This window comes from Thermobia domestica, chromosome 11 (genome assembly GCF_964235325.1).
Source record: "Thermobia domestica chromosome 11, izTheDome1.hap1.1, whole genome shotgun sequence".
Taxonomy (NCBI): Eukaryota; Metazoa; Arthropoda; class Insecta; order Zygentoma; family Lepismatidae; genus Thermobia; species Thermobia domestica.
In genome coordinates, this window is record NC_137464.1 from 67,667,336 (window position 1) to 67,684,361 (window position 17,026).

At 35.8% G+C, this 17,026-nt stretch overlaps 1 protein-coding gene across 2 annotated transcripts in view; it reads left to right on the top strand.

Moving 5' to 3' along the window:
* mRRF2 (mitochondrial ribosome recycling factor 2) overlaps nt 1–15,800 on the top strand; it is a 95,849-nt gene extending 80,049 nt beyond the window's left edge. For both annotated transcript variants that reach the window (XM_081730541.1, XM_081730542.1), the window contains exons 12-14: nt 11,245–11,340; nt 12,743–12,889; nt 15,531–15,800. In XM_081730541.1, the coding sequence (XP_081586667.1) occupies nt 11,245–11,340; nt 12,743–12,889; nt 15,531–15,716 (429 nt within the window). In that variant the 3' untranslated portion in view covers nt 15,717–15,800. The remainder of the gene's footprint in view (nt 1–11,244; nt 11,341–12,742; nt 12,890–15,530) is intronic.
* Nucleotides 15,801–17,026: the final 1,226 nt, after the last annotated feature.

Consider the following 17,026-nt stretch of genomic DNA (forward strand, 5'->3'; position numbering starts at 1 on the left):
CTTTTTTTTTTTTTTTTCTAATACTGTAAGGGGAATGCGTCGGAGTGGGAGGTGAGAAAGGGGAAAGCGCGGAGCAGGTTGGATGTCTTTGAACCGTAGATTGGAGCTGAAAATAGTATAATTTCTTCAAGTATATAGTATAGTACCTCACATAACTCAATGAAGAAAATAAACGAATTCTATATAACGTCGAGCTCTATGTAGATGCGAATTGCATGATATACAAAGAGTGAAACAATGCAGGCTAAACCGCGATTCGAACCCAGATCTCCGCTTATCATACTGATGAGTTAATGTTCCAATTATGCAATTTTCTTTATTATTATTATTATTATTATTATTATTATTATTATTATTATTATTATTATTATTATTATTATTATTATTATTATTATTACTTTTTTATATTGTATATACAACATAGTGTTAGTAAGATAAAATTATTTGGAATGGGAAGAGAAAATCGATGATTACAAGTGAGAGAACAATATTTTAAAGGTAATTAACTTAATTCAATAAGCATAGATGTGCATACCCATTCGTGTCTTCTAGCGAGTTTTCAAATAATGCTAGTGATCGTGGTGAATGTATGAAATACAGACAGGTTAAGTGCCCAGTCCATAGGTGTAGATGGAATATTTAATTACTCATTTGTTTGTCAAAATACAAACCAAATATGGTTAATCAGATCCAGATTCCAGTAACTATACGTCTGTCGACGATAGAAGAAGCCTCATGAAACACTAGAAGTATGAAATTTTGAGGTATGAATCGCATTCTGTGTTGTAACCAAACGTATTTTTAAGAAATTTACGCTCATATCGTATAAATAGTACAGGTTACCAAAATGTTCTGTAGGTCCAAGTTTCATATAACCTTATTGCTGACAGGAACGCTAAACTTAAATCAAATCAAATTGTTGCGTCTATTCTGTTGACCGATGTCAAAAGGAGAAGCATAGAGCTTTGGTCTTTTGCTCTTGACAGTCATAAACTTCTTGTGGATACTTGGAATTAATGGGAGGAAGCATGTCAAGGATATGACATATTAATAGTAATTTTTTTTGTACTCCTATAAGCTTTATCGTTTGTTCGCGTATCAGAGATACTTCATTATTTCACTATCTGTGTGGTTTAACTAACCCGAAAGTTCACCACAGAAATGAATGCCTTCTCTGGGATCTTATCCGGTGCCAATCCAATCTAATCAGAATATTTGTTACACTTTCCCTAAGATTTATTTCTTCCTTTTCCTTTTTCCCCATAGACTTATTAACTGTAATACACACGCACATATTTACCATTCAAGCTACATGTCTTGCCTATCTTAGACATCTCTACACATCATTATCAGTAATGAACATTTATTTTTGCCACAAATACTGCATTTTCTTTATATGCAGTGTCCAAAATGTGTAATATTCCGAAGATAATTTTAAAAATATGGCCATTTATCTTTGTTTCAAAATATTCTGATCTTATTTATAGATCAGAATGTGTCAGATATTATTGCAAGTCAGGGTATGAAAGTATATGACCAGTGTTCTTCCATGTAATTGCTACTTGTATAAAATTTAACTTGTTTGTGTTGAACAGTATAGTAAATGGGAGTATGATTGTTATGAAAACACATAAGAGTCGTTTAAAAAGTTCTCGGAGTAATGTAAAAACATGGACATATTTTGTAGAAATTGAGCTCCTTCGTAGCTGTATAGTTAGCATACTTCCATTCGGCGCAGTATCTCCAGGTGGTTCCTGTAGGAGTTCATGTACTTCAGATTCCACATTAAGCTGTAGGTCCACGTTGCCCTGGTACTGAAAGAGATGTTTAAACCAACCAATCTATAGTCAGGTAAACTGGGGAGCACGTGAATGAAAGACGTGACGGCCACTAGGTCTAGGAAGCTCCCAAGACGCCGGTCAGTGACAGGGTGATCAGCTCGCTCATTACGTGCTCGCCGCTAGGCTGGACGTAGTTCAGCTGGTCGCTGACAGATGGCGTTGGAGTGACTCAGGCCCTCAAATGGGCTGTAACGCCAAGGTTTTTTTTTTTTTTAAAAAAAAAGAAAAACTTCCAGCGATGTTCTAAAATAATTTGCCGAAGTTCTATTCCTCCAGCCCTAGAAAATTACTCCATAACTTAAAACTAGGTGGACGCCGAAAATTCGGAAGCACAGGCCGGGAATCGAACTCGGGACCACGTAGACGTGATTCCAACTCTTTACCCACTAGATACGGTGTCCCTTAATTACTCCACAACTGATTCTTGAAATTAAAAATGGGTATTTACGCAATATTTTTAACTTTGGAAAGAGATTAAAGTCAGTCAACAAATCGTACTACAATTCATCAATTTTCACTATTACAAATAACATGGGGTTCGGTATTATTTTAATGTATGATAGTTTCTTTTGTGACAAGCGTAGCTTTTTGTTTCATACGTTTTGCTTTAGTTAGTGCTAAGAGTTAGCACATGGTTATACTACTTCAACAGAATGATACTTTTAGCATTGGAAAATCTGTCCCCATGATCTTTCCAGCCTGCTTCACACGTTAACATTTTATAGAGGTGAAAGAAATCGTGCTGACCCATTGTTTTATTTATTGTTTTGTTGTTTCTGGTATATATATTGTAATATCCTATGTGATGTCGTAAACAAGCAGTTCCACGCTTCAATGTTTACAAACAACACCACATGGTTCGGCAAGAGGATCTTCCACCAGAGGGACCTGTAATCACATGCAGACGACGGCTTCTGGCCCCTCCCACGGAGCAGAAGACGACATCGGAGCAGCAGCGCCACCGCCACCCAAAAGGACCCTATAAATTGGATGGACGAAGGCAACTCGATACCAGTTTTCTGGTGACCCTCCACTAGTCTGCTACGGGACTCTTGGAGTAACCTAACCCCAGGCCTCTAGTCTGCTACGGGACTACGCCTATCCTATCTCCTGGCTTAGCCTGCTACGGGGCTCTGTCTGGGAATCCCAACCTCAGCCGCTTAGCCTGCTACGGGGCTCTGTTGGCAACTTAACCTGCCTCTGCTTGCTACGGAGCATTGGTTCCTTAACTCCACTCCTCTTAGCCTGCTACGGGGCTCTGTTGGAGATCCTGTCTGCGACCACTCGGTCAAAGACTACCTTTTACTCACCCTTTTAAATAGAGACCAAATTGTATAGTATTTTGTACAAATACTCATATTTTTATAATAAAACTGGTAGTGGGAGACGATTCCGGACACTCTTTTTATTAACTGCTCTACCTCTTCCTTATATGAGACGAAATTACACAAAGTTTTACATGGTAGAGGCTTGACCGGCTCAGAATAAACTCTGAATACTCCCCTACCGGACAGTATTTTTATTAACCAGAAGTGGACTTTTTTTTTCTGTGGAAGGTATGTGAATTTTTTAAAGTGTTAGTGCTTTTAAGTGAACTGAATTTTGTTTATGCCTCAAACTAGAACTGGTAAAAACACTTTTCCAGAAAGCATTTTTAACATGGAGCAAAATTCGCGCCCTTCTTTTAATATACCACACCTCACTAAGTATTCGGGACACGTTACGGAGGACCCCGATAGATTTTTTATGCTTTTTGACCATCTTGCATTATTGCATTCGTGGAATGAACAGAAAAAGAAAGAACTATTACCTATGTACTTACAAGATGTAGCACTTGATTTAGTCCTACAGTTAAAGGCCCAGAATCAGTTAGAAGCGCTTAATTATGAACAATTAAAAGACAAATTAGTTGCACTGAGTAGACCAAGATTACCGGCATATCGAGCGGAATTCGAAATTTTTCAAGTCCAACAAGGTGAAAACGAGCCAGTAGATGCTTATTTTCTCAGAAAATTAAGGGTCATTAGACAAGTTCTGCCTCAGGCCACCGAGGAGCAGAAAATAAATTATTTATCCTTAGGTTTAAAGAAAACTTTTTTGCAAAAGATAGCGTTAGAAACATTTACAACTGTTCACGCCTTACAAACGCATTTACACAACCTCGAGAAAGCAAATGACCTCATGAAGAAACGTGATTACGTGGAATTACAACAGGCATTCTATTCACTCTGCGATCAGAGTACACCAGTCAGCAGTTTACATTCATCAGCAGTCGCGGGCGCTTCCTTCCCTGTACGTCATCAACAACTGACCTATCCAATATGTAACCCAACACCTAGTTGGAATCAATACCAGCAACCAGCTTCAGTTTTTCCTACACCTTCAGCACCACAGCTACAGGGTGCATCACAAAATCAGATAATTCCAAATCCTTCCCCCCAAGTTGCTAATCCGAATCCCCCTCCCGAACCCCCCGCGCCTAGCACATCTAGTAATTCCAGTGCAAACAATTCATTAGATTTTACTAAATTAGCAAATCAAATGGCTGAACTATCTCTTCTTGTAGCTCAAAATGCCATTAAGAACTCACAATTTAGAAGAGGTGGCCGTAACAATTATAGGTCGAAAAGTACAAATAACGGAAATCAAAATCGGCAGAGAAATGGAAATAAGAGCAATTCTAAAAATAATAATAAAGATAATAATAGTAATCCTAGGCCGGAAACTGTTACAGTATGCGGTACGTGCTATAAGAAAGGTCATTCTTCCAGTACATGTTATAAGAACAATCAGCAGGGAAACGCCTAGGGGGGCCCCAGGACACACCCTCTCAAGAACATGTTCTGAGGGCCGAGAACCAGGAAAAAAGTGAACAACAAAGATTGACAAATACATCACTTTATGCAGTAGCTCCGTTATCAGATAGAAGGGAGAACATTAAAATGTTAAACCAGGAACACAAATTATTAATTAATGTAACAATTAATAAAGAAAAGTATCCTGTGATCATAGACACTGGCAGTTCATTGAGTCTTTGGCCTAAAAATTGGCTTCCACCAAACACAAAATTGATCCCTTTTAGCACTAATCTACGAGGAATTGAGAATTCTGTCGTAAATTTACGCTATATAGCTTTGATTACATTCAGAATTGGCTCAACAACATTTTCTCATTATTTCAGAATTTTAGAACATGGAGATTTTTTGCCTTTATTCGGTGAAGACATTCTAAATCGATTACAGACCAAAATTGACTTAAAGAATAACATGTTGTCAGTATACAAGAAACCACGGCCTCCGCAGTATCCAATTGAAATTGATACCCAGGAAAAATTATCTGCTAACGCTATGCATACAATAAAACAGCACAAGTCGGCTGATGTTTATACAACACGAAACGTTACCATACCAGCCAGGTCACATTTCTTTTTACCAATTAATATCAAGAATCGGCAAAAGAATAATAAATACTTTTTTATCTCTCCATTAGAAAATTTGCTGGACAAATACGGACTACAAACGTTACCTACTAAGGTACCTAAGAATAATTTGACTTTATTGATATCAAATCCTACTAGTAGACCGGTAACGTTAGTAAAGAGCACCCCAATTGCTTACGTAGAAGAGAATCTTCAAGAAGTAGATTTACAGGGTAATTGTCAAGATAATGGCCATGATGACGAAACTTTTTACAGATCAGACAAAGAAATTCAGGATCGATTAGAAGAAACAAAATCATTTTTTGATATTAATTTGTTTGACATAAACCCGGATTTATCAGAAGAAAAAAAGAAAGCCGTACAAGATTTACTCTTTAAATACAGAGATGTTTTTTCCTACACACCAACAGACATTGGATATTTCCGAGGTTATATACATAAAATACGGATAGACAAAGGAGCATCCTTCCATCAAAGATCTCCTCCGGTTCCATTAGCAGTAAGACCTCAAATTGACTTACAAATTAAGCAACTCTTAGACGCAAATATTATCAAGGAAACTAGCGATAGTTCGTTTTCATCGCCACTTCTCATAGTGAAGAAGCCAAATACTTCAGAGTTCCGCTTAGTTCTCAACCTCCAAGCTTGTAATAGGTTCTCACATTACCTAAGTATACCATTTCAAAATACGGAGGATATTCTACACGTTTTAAGAGGAAAAAACTCCATATCCACAATCGACATAAAATCCTCCTATTTCCAGCTATTGTTGCATCCCAAAAGCCAAAAATACATGACTTTTGAGGTCAACCATACTAGAAAGGCATATAAATTCCAGAGGTGTACCATGGGTCACTCCAGTTCCGCCGCCGGACTCAGTATAGCTGTACGCATGCTTTTAGAGGGCCTACCACCCCGTATAACTGCATTCGCTGATGATTTGGTCATAGGAAGTAAAAATTGGAAACAACAGTTATCGGATTTAGAATTACTTTTTAAAAGATTAAGAAAGCATGATTTTCGTGCCAGTCCAAAAAAGACCCACTTATTATACACAGAATTGGACGTTTTAGGCTTCACAGTTAGTGGGAAAGAAATCAAGATTTCACCTAAAATCGCTAACAAGATTCGAAATTTTAAGAAACCAACTACTAAAAGAACTCTGAAAAGCTTTTTAGGATTATGTTCTTATTTAAGAGCACATATCAAAAATTTCTCAGAAAAAATAGAACCATTTCAGTGCCTTTTAGACAAGAATTCAAAATTTAAATGGACCTCTCAGCATGACGAATTATTTGAGAAACTTAAGACTGACATCATACACGCGCCATCTTTGTTTCACTTCGATCCCTCACTGGAAATACGTGTGTATACCGACGCTTCCTCTATCTCCGCAGGAGGCTTATTAGCATGCTATAACCAAAAAACGAAACAAGAACGTGTTGTTGCCTATGCTAGTAGACGTTTTACACCAAGTGAAAGGAAAGCATCCACTTGGCAAAAAGAGCTGTACGCCTTAATTTATGTTTTGAGAAAATTTAGATACTTCCTACTAAATAGAAAATTTAAATTATTTATAGACGCTAAATGTTTGACTTCACTCACTACCCAACCGGACAAAGTCGGAAAATTTAGTCGTTATAAAATATTTTTGGCAGATTACAATTTTGAAACACAGCACATTAAAAGTCAACAGCATCCCGCAGACATTTTTAGCCGCTTAGAAGACAAACAAGATATACAAAAGGACGAGAATCAAGAAGTTGATAACTTCTCCGACACAGAAGACGCTAAAGTTTTTGCTTCACATTCTTTAGAGCACACTTTTCAAATCGACCAGTCCATTATGTTACCTAATTTAGCAGATGAACAAAGGAAGGACCCTTCATTTTCGGACATCATTACTGTATTGGAAAATAAAGAACCTAACAAATTATCTACACTCCGTGCGGCGAAATATTTTTCTCTTAAAAATGGATTATTATATAGGACTCAGAAACACCCTCAATTAGGACTGCTGTATTTACTTTGCGTACCAAAATCTTTACTAGGCAAATGGTTCGAGGCTATTCATAACAACCCAATGGCACCACACTTTGGTTACACCAAGACATACCAGTCGGCGCTTAGGAAATACTATTTTCCTAACATGAAAGCTTACATAGCCAATAGGATAAAGACATGCAATCTTTGTCAAAAACTAAAGAAGTTACCAGCTAAACCAGCGGGCCAATTGCTGCATCACCCATCTAAACCCATTGCCACTGCTTGGCAGTACGATTCAATTGGGCGAGTGCCAGTCGGAGATGGAAAATTCAAACACATACTAGTTGCTATAGAAATGTCCACGCGATACTGTGTCACCAGAGTTGTAGACAACATCACAGCAGAAGAAATTGAACAATTTCTCATATATGACATTATTCTTAAGTACGGATCTTTTTCATACCTGTATTTGGATAGACACCCTGTACATAACGCTAAGAGACTGCAAAACTTAGCAAAATTCTACAATTTTGAATTTAAATTTTGTCCAGCATATGACCACAAAAATCTGGGTGTAGTGGAAACATTCCACAGAATAATACAGAACGCTCTTAAATTTTTTGTACAGGAGAATCAAAATCAATGGCCAAAACTAATTCCATACATAACATTCGCAATTAATACATTTGTGCAAGCCGGAACTAAATACTCATCTTTTTTCCTCATGTATGGATACGAACCTAAGACCATCTCTGATATTGCATTAGCGTCAACTCCAACATTATGTGTCAACAAAGAACATTTGAATAAGATACGAGGGATCGTTCAGGATAACTTAATCGCAAGTTATAATAAACAGAAAAAATATTTTGACAGCAGACATCAACAAACTAATTTTGATAAGGGACAGAAAGTACTTGTATTCTTTCCCAATCGTCAAGTTGGGATACCAGAATCATTTTCATCCAAATATGTAGGACCTCTAGAAATTATCGAAAGAGTTAATCCTAATCTTTATAAGATCAAATTTCCAAATTCATATCGTCAAACAATACAGGAGATTTCAGTGGAACGAATTAAGCCATTTCATGAATATAGAGATCATATAGAACAAGAATAAATAACTTCATTTTATTTTCTACACGAGCGAAAAAAAAAAATGCAGTACTTACCACTAAGAAGAAAGAAAATACAGAGACGCGAGTTCAGCAGATAAAACACTCTTCATAACGACACAAACATTCATTTCCTTTTTGTTTTATAAAAAGCTGATTCATTTATTTTACGGCTGAAGAAAAGAATGCTGACATCTCCATTTTTGCATTTAAAAGGCAAATGATCTTTTACAAGGACAGCTAACATATTTCTACATTATCATCGATAATTTTTTTCTTTTCCTCTGTGAACTGCATATTGTCACTGACATTATGCAACATAAATATTGTACAGGATGTTCCAAAAGTTATGACCACGCTTACATTATACAGGATGACCAGGAATTCAGGACCATCATTATTATCGTCATTGACATTTAAAATTGGATTATTTTATTGAAATACATATCTTTAGTGCATATATTTTAGAAACTTTCACACCTTATACAGGGTGACCAAGAAATCACGCCGTTCAAATCAGAACTTTCCAATATAAATAATCTTTATATCTCAGTGTCAATAGTAGCTTTTTTATTACTCCTAACTCTTATAATTCTATATATATTATATATCCGCCTTCGCTCGTTACAAAAAAATATCCAAAACGCCTCGCTTAGAAATATCTCCTCCAATTCCGATGGACACATTTAATACCAATATTTTAACTATGGAGCAACTGACATTACAGGCTCCGACACCATTCACTATAAGTGAACTAATATATGTGCATTAAGCCAAAGCTTAAAACAGCCCTACCTCGAGGGAAATGAAGTGACATATTAAAATGCACCGATCCTGCCTGTGATTAGGGACTAACTGTTTAGTGCTTTCTTCCGCTACCTTATTACTGCTCCGAAAAGTGATTTTTTGTGTGTGTTGCAAGTCATATTAATGTTTTAGTGCTTTTTTTGTGTGTGTGATACCTCAGTGTTGCCAACCCTCATATAAAGAAAAATAACCCTTCGGCTTATTTTTTAAACAAGCCAGGGGGGTGTAATATCCTATGTGATGTCGTAAACAAGCAGTTCCACGCTTCAATGTTTACAAACAACACCACATGGTTCGGCAAGAGGATCTTCCACCAGAGGGACCTGTAATCACATGCAGACGACGGCTTCTGGCCCCTCCCACGGAGCAGAAGACGACATCGGAGCAGCAGCGCCACCGCCACCCAAAAGGACCCTATAAATTGGATGGACGAAGGCAACTCGATACCAGTTTTCTGGTGACCCTCCACTAGTCTGCTACGGGACTCTTGGAGTAACCTAACCCCAGGCCTCTAGTCTGCTACGGGACTACGCCTATCCTATCTCCTGGCTTAGCCTGCTACGGGGCTCTGTCTGGGAATCCCAACCTCAGCCGCTTAGCCTGCTACGGGGCTCTGTTGGCAACTTAACCTGCCTCTGCTTGCTACGGAGCATTGGTTCCTTAACTCCACTCCTCTTAGCCTGCTACGGGGCTCTGTTGGAGATCCTGTCTGCGACCACTCGGTCAAAGACTACCTTTTACTCACCCTTTTAAATAGAGACCAAATTGTATAGTATTTTGTACAAATACTCATATTTTTATAATAAAACTGGTAGTGGGAGACGATTCCGGACACTCTTTTTATTAACTGCTCTACCTCTTCCTTATATGAGACGAAATTACACAAAGTTTTACAATATATTATGATACAGTGGTATTATTACAGTGGTGGATGCTTAAAATCAGTTGGATTTCATTGGAAACTGACTAAATAATGCACTGTTTTTTTGTTTTTTTTTAATTATTATTATTTTTTTAATCGAAGTCAGCAAATGGTGCTCTCATCTTCCACACAATTTCTTTATACATAATTTCTTCGTAAAATGTGGAATATCTTTCATCTGAAATGCTTAAATTTTCTGAAATTTCAGCCAGCTTTATTGACCATCGTGTGACACCATACCATGTGCTTTCCCGCTGTAATTTTTGACGGAAACAGAGTTTGGTCGTCCACTACGCAGACCATTTCTCATACAGTTACTATTGCATTCATACTCAGGACCCGGTCCACTTGGAACACTTGAAAATGACGGGACAGTTTTTTCAAAAATATTTTTTATATCATTATAAATTTTGGCTTGATACCCTTTTTCACCAAATATTAATTATCGTTCAACGTTAGAAATGAGCCGTTTCCACACACAAGCTGTAACTGCAACTTGCTACTTTAACTTGACATATTATTATTAACATGAGAATAAAACTGACTTTCTGATTTTGATATACCTGTATATTTATCCTATGAATATTTTAAGAACTTTTCTATTCTCTCCATCGGTCACGATATAGGGAGAAAAATTAAAGCCGAAAACGCATTATCCGATGGTCTAAATTAAATGAATCAAAAATATAACTTCTCTATACCAAAAAAAAAAAAAAAAAAAAAAAAAAAAAAAAAAAAAAGTATACAATCTCTGTCGAAGAAGCACTTCCATAACTAGCTTGTCCCAAACTAGAACATAAAATTATAACTAAAAAAGCTGACAAAAAAATGTACATTCAATAAACAGTCACAAAACGTGAATTCATAAATGATTGTGTTGTACTTCGTTTCCCTACGTCCAATTGCTTCTAAAACACCTTTGAGCACTTGAACATCTTAGATCACGACCGATGAAAAGAACTAACATTTCTTGAAAGTTTGCATAGAATAAATATACAGCAATCATCAAATCAGTTTTATTATTATCATCTAGTTTCGTGAATATAATATAAACAAAGAGGCGGTTCCAATGTCTTGTGATGATCTATGATGACGCACAAACCTACTAAGAAGTATATCAATAATGTTTTTCAGGTAGTTGACACGGTCCTTGTTCTTCATTGGTTAGAAATTGGAAGAGGAACTTCGGAAACTGTGATAGCAGCTGGTGTAACGCAGTGTATTCAACATGTAAGTACTTTATCTTCTAGGTAAATATTATGAATAGCATCTGATTTCCGAACCGTGAGGTCCCAGGTTCAAATCTTACCGTGGATCTCCAGGCTAGTTTTTTCATTGACAAATTAAGCAAATACTGACATAGTACACCGTATAAAATCGTGGAATTAATACGATTCAATTTGTCTATCACTGTTAGCGTGCTATTTCAACATGAATGCCTTCACCTTCCTAAGTCATCATAAATATCTGGTAACTGATATTGAGAATTTGCATTACTTTCTACTTTTGCTATAAGCAAAGCTTTACGCGATATATTTGACATTTACGTATATTTCGTGTAAATCTTTACGAAAGGTACCACAAATATCCAGTAGCTGACATTGAGAATTTGTATTAGTTTCTACTTTTTCTTATAAGCAAAGCTTTACGCGGTATATTTGACATTTACTTATATTTCCTGTAAATCTTTACGAAAATGGTTTTGTGACGTATGAATTTTCTGACAACATTTACGTGAGTAGAAATTCTGACATCTGTTGTTTCTATGTGCACTGTATTCCTATGGAGATTTTGAAATAAGACGCTAACAGTGGTAGATAAATTGATTGAAATAACAGACTAACAGTGAAAAAAATGAAATGAAATCTGAGTTTTACGTTCCACGGTTGTGCCAGCCATGTGATAGATGAGAAATGAATGAAATGGTGGAATGAAGAAAGTGGCAGAAAACAGGGGAACCCCGAGAAAACCCACACACACGGTGTTTGTCCACCACAAAGTCCACTTGTTATGAGCTGGGATCGAACCAGGGACCCTACGCACCAGACGTAAACGCTCTAACGCTAACAATGGTAGATAAATTGATTTGCTTTAACACTGTCATTTTCTGTAGTATACATAAAGTTGAATGCAAAACTTCAACAACTAGATTTTCTTTTTTCCAGTAACTTTGAAAAAGTAATTGCAATTTAAATACGATTTTTGATAACGTACTAATAATTACATTCTCTGTGTGTCATGAAAACATTGTTCAGATTGAACAGTTTATTCCGCTGTTGTTTGCAAAGGAATCTCTAGCAGTAGGGAAACACTTCCGCTTTAAGTTACATAAATAAAATTTAGTAGAACATATTATATGCATAGAATGTTCATTATGTTGTAAACTTTCATTATATAAATTGTTTCTCCTTTCTTAACTTGATTCACGAGTGTCTGACCTAAATGAGTAATAACACATATTTAGTACAGAAGATGCAACAATGCTGACTGCTTTCACTGAATTAATCAAATTTACTTTTATTTAATCAATTTAACATATATTGAGGTATTTTGAACTAGGTACAGTCTGTATTAGCTAGGATCTTCTCTCTACATTCTGATTAATAAGTATATCTTGTATTAATATCTACAGTTACTGCAAACACAAGGCACTCACCTACTTGAGCCCATCATGCAATTAGAAATTGTAACTGATGAACACAATTTGTCGGTGGTTCTTGCGGATCTATCACGCCGCAGAGCATCCATAGGGGAAATAGGTGCCAGAGGAACACAAAGAGTAAGTATTGGAAGTTATTACTTTTTCCAGTTTTAACTCTTTATTTAATAATGATATTTTATGAGCAAGTGAACTAGTTTTAATGCTTTATACAATAATTACGTTTCATACCTATATATAATTAACGAAAATCTGTTTGAATAACCAGCATTCGTTTGTTCTTTCTTAGCTTTAATTCAAGAATCTTAGTTCAGTGATTTTATACCTTTCGTTATTAGTTTTCAATTTGGCAGTTCATGTTTACACAGTAAGCTCAAGCCATTGGTCTTGATCATGACGGGAACAAATAGTCCCGATGCTGATATGTCCCCATTAACCAATCTCTTAGACTTGACAGAAGAATAACGTAATGGTATGGGTCTACCTTAAATAAATAAATAAATAATGCTCCCACAGAAAATAAAGCCTATCAAAACTATCCTTAACACAGTGGTTCCCAACCTTTTTCGACTGGCGATACTACTGGACGTCTAGGACATCGTGACAGACTCTTTATCTTTTTCTTATTAATAATATAGATTAGTGTGAGACTAGAAGATTCTATAAAGTAGTAACTCTATGTAATACTGAACATTGTTACTGGCATTGACTGATACAGTCTCTCTCAAAATTAATTTTAACTAATTATTAATGCCTCATGATTTTTAAACCCTAAAATTTCACAACACACCCTATAGAACAGCGTGACACACCGGTTGGGAATTAGTGACTTAGCGTATGATGTAAAAGCAGGTGAAAGTACTATAATACCTTACATTTTTAGCCCCTTCCCTGTGTTCGGCGTATTATTACGCCCACGGTCAACCTAGCACTTACAGCGTATTTTCCTAAGTGAAACTCTTTCCGTAGTGTGTAATTTTTTTGAGAACTTCTGCGCAAAGCTTACAACATCAGTTTAGTGTATGACGAAACACATATTAATTCGCTCAACACAGGCAAATTAACTACACTGTGTACGGGAGCGTATTATTACGACCGACACAAAATAAGCTCCAACGACCAGGAGCGTATTATTACGCCGAACACACTGAACAGAAGACCCCAGTCAGAAAATTACACAGGGAAAGGGTTAAGAATTGAAATTATCACTCACTCTCTTTGTTCTTTCTTTTATATTCCTAGTACATGAGAGTTTTTATTTACTGTATTTATTTATTAAAAGAAATTCGTAAATTCCTTGGTTAAAGCTTACAGTACATCTTGGATTCGACTTCTTGCTGCAATCATGTTTCTGCTGGAACAAGGGTGTAAGTAAAACGAGAAAGGAACATATAAATTGCAACTCTGTTTTAGTTATTCTTACCTACGATCTCATTCAGAAGGTGGTTGCAGGAATCAAACAAATTCAAGCTGTACTAAAAATTTAAGTCACGGAATTGGAGAGTGACATATCTTATTAACAATGTATTCCGTATTTGTAAAAAATTTAGTTCTACTTACATTAAACTAACAAAACAGAACTATCCGGAATATCGACGAATATAGTAAGAACTTGAAGTATTCTGCAGACAATTTTAATGCAAAGGGGCCAGTTTTAACATGGGGTTGAACTTATGAATACTTTCAACAGATTATTAAAATTAAAGATGTATGCAGATAATATGTCTATCAGATAACGATGGAGTTAATCTATTGATGTTCGCGATTTCTTTTAAAATTTAGAAATATTTTCGAGATAAATTTTTATGAAATTCTAATAAAATTTCCTACATAATTTAAAGTAAACAATGTTCATAAATAGATTAATTACCATCTAATAAACGTATTAAATATATGTCTCTATTTTAATATTTTATGGATTTTTTAAGGGAATCTTCCTGTTGTCAATGAAAAATAATTGAACCCCGTGTTAAAAGATAGATCTTTCCTATTACAATTTACTCTTAGCAATTTAGTAGTCAAAATAATATTGCAATATACTAATCTCTCTTTCTCTGTGTGTGTGTGTGTGTGTGTGTGTGTGTGTGTGTGTGAGAGAGAGAGAGAGAGAGAGAGAGAGAAAGAATGAAAGAAAGAAATGGGCATGTTTATATATATATATATATATATATATATATATATATATATATATATATAACACTGCAGTTGGTTGGCCTCAGGACAGAAATATTTATCACAGTACGATGTAACAATTTGATTTTTCCTCTATGTACTACTGTAGAAACTAACATCTGTTTGGTGTATTTCATCAAATCATTGTGATCTGCAAATTTCAGTCGAGAAAAGCGTGAACTTTCTTTTTTTTTTTTTTAGGAGGGGGAGGGAGGGATAATCTGTGCAGGCTCTCCAAGCTATGGGTTTGCTTGCCAACTAACCTTGTCGACACTGAAACTTTGACTTTTTCTCAACAGTGTGATAATGCTTGTCTCCTGATTAGTAGTTTCATGCTCATGCTATAAGCTCTCTCAAATTGTGAAGTAAAGTTAAAAAGTTAAAATTGTTGACAATATTAAAGCATCTTCAAAGTGAAATCCGTGATATCTGAAATTTCTGAATGATTCAGTATTAAAGCGAACATCAAACCACGAAATCTTAGAGGAATAATGATAAATTGCGGATTTAGAAAACAATAGGTCAAAGAATTAAAACAAGTCATGATTTGGTGTGGCTATTGCTGTCATTGATTGTTTTGTTTCTCCAGGTAGTAGAAGCATTGGTCCCCTTATCGCAGCTCTTGGGCTATTCGACAACTTTGCGCACCGTAACGTCTGGATCAGCATCTTTTACCATGGAATTCTCTTCCTATCAAGCTATGTTGCCTCAGGATGAAAACAACGCAATTCAGGAAGTAACAGGATTTTATCCTGGTGTAAATATCCGGAATTAAGAAGATAGCTGTACATTGATGACAAAGTTTGTACATATGTTGTATATGGAATAGAAAAATAATAAATATTTATATAATAATGAATTGATTTTGTGTAATTTATTTATATGACTGCCAAATGGTGATTACTATACAGTCTAGGCATTAACCTTGGAGCATAATATCAATTTCCGATGTTTTGTGTTGAAACTAAGTAATAATTCTGCGACTAATTTACTGCAATGTGTACAATCATAGATTAGACTTCCACACTAAGTGATGCATAAATTCTGGAAGTCTTATATAACGACCATGTCCGTCTGTTTGTCGACAAATATCTGAGCAAAAACAGTAAGAGATATCGGAAAGCGGATTTTGCAATCGATTCAGTGTCTTAAGAATAGGTTCCATCTTCTTCGTTAACACTCTGTTCAAACCGAAAGTGGTAGAAATCAAACATTTCTGGTTTCAACCTTTATCTCAATGGCACAAAAATGGCAACCGATAGCAACATGTTTTTTTCAGACGATTTAGCGTCCTAAGAGAATATATCACCAGCTGCAACACTCTTATTAACACCGGAAATGGTTTAAATTTCCTAGTACTTCCAGTTTTAATATTAATTTCCGTAGAGCGAAAACTAAAATATTCGAGAAGGTTTTTTGCAATCGATTTAGCGTCTCAAGAATAGGTTCTATCTTCTCTATTAATCCTTTACTGAAATTGGAAATGGTAGAAATGAACTATTTTTGGTCTCAACGTTTATCGGCATAGAACATAAAGAGATAGCGATATGCTGTTTTTGTGGTCGATTCAGCTTCTCAAGTGAATATATCATCACCCACAACACTCGATATCTTTTATATTTGATATTCACTTCATTAATTGAGAGAGATGCTTATCTAATTGCTAATCACAATTTTGTTTATTAGTTACTTCATTCGTTTAGTTTGTATTGCTTTTGAAGTGTATTTTATTTCATATTTTGGGTACTACTGATAGCATATTCCATTGGATATATTTTATTACATTCATTTAATTTCTTCATTTGTTCTTGACTGAATTCATTCGTTGTTTTTTAACTAGTTTCATCTAGTATCATGACTACGGAGCGATGCACTCGATAAAATGTATGGTAGCTAAATACGATTACCGGCCCAGACTCCACCTAGTGGTACTGACATTTCATTTATCTGAATTCACGCCGAATTCAGAACCATCTTTCACGTCACCTTCCACGAGTCGAGAAAACGTTTAATACAGAAGACTGATACTTTGTATCGCAGTTTTATTTTGGAATGAGACGTGGAAGTTCTCAATTGAATAAACCT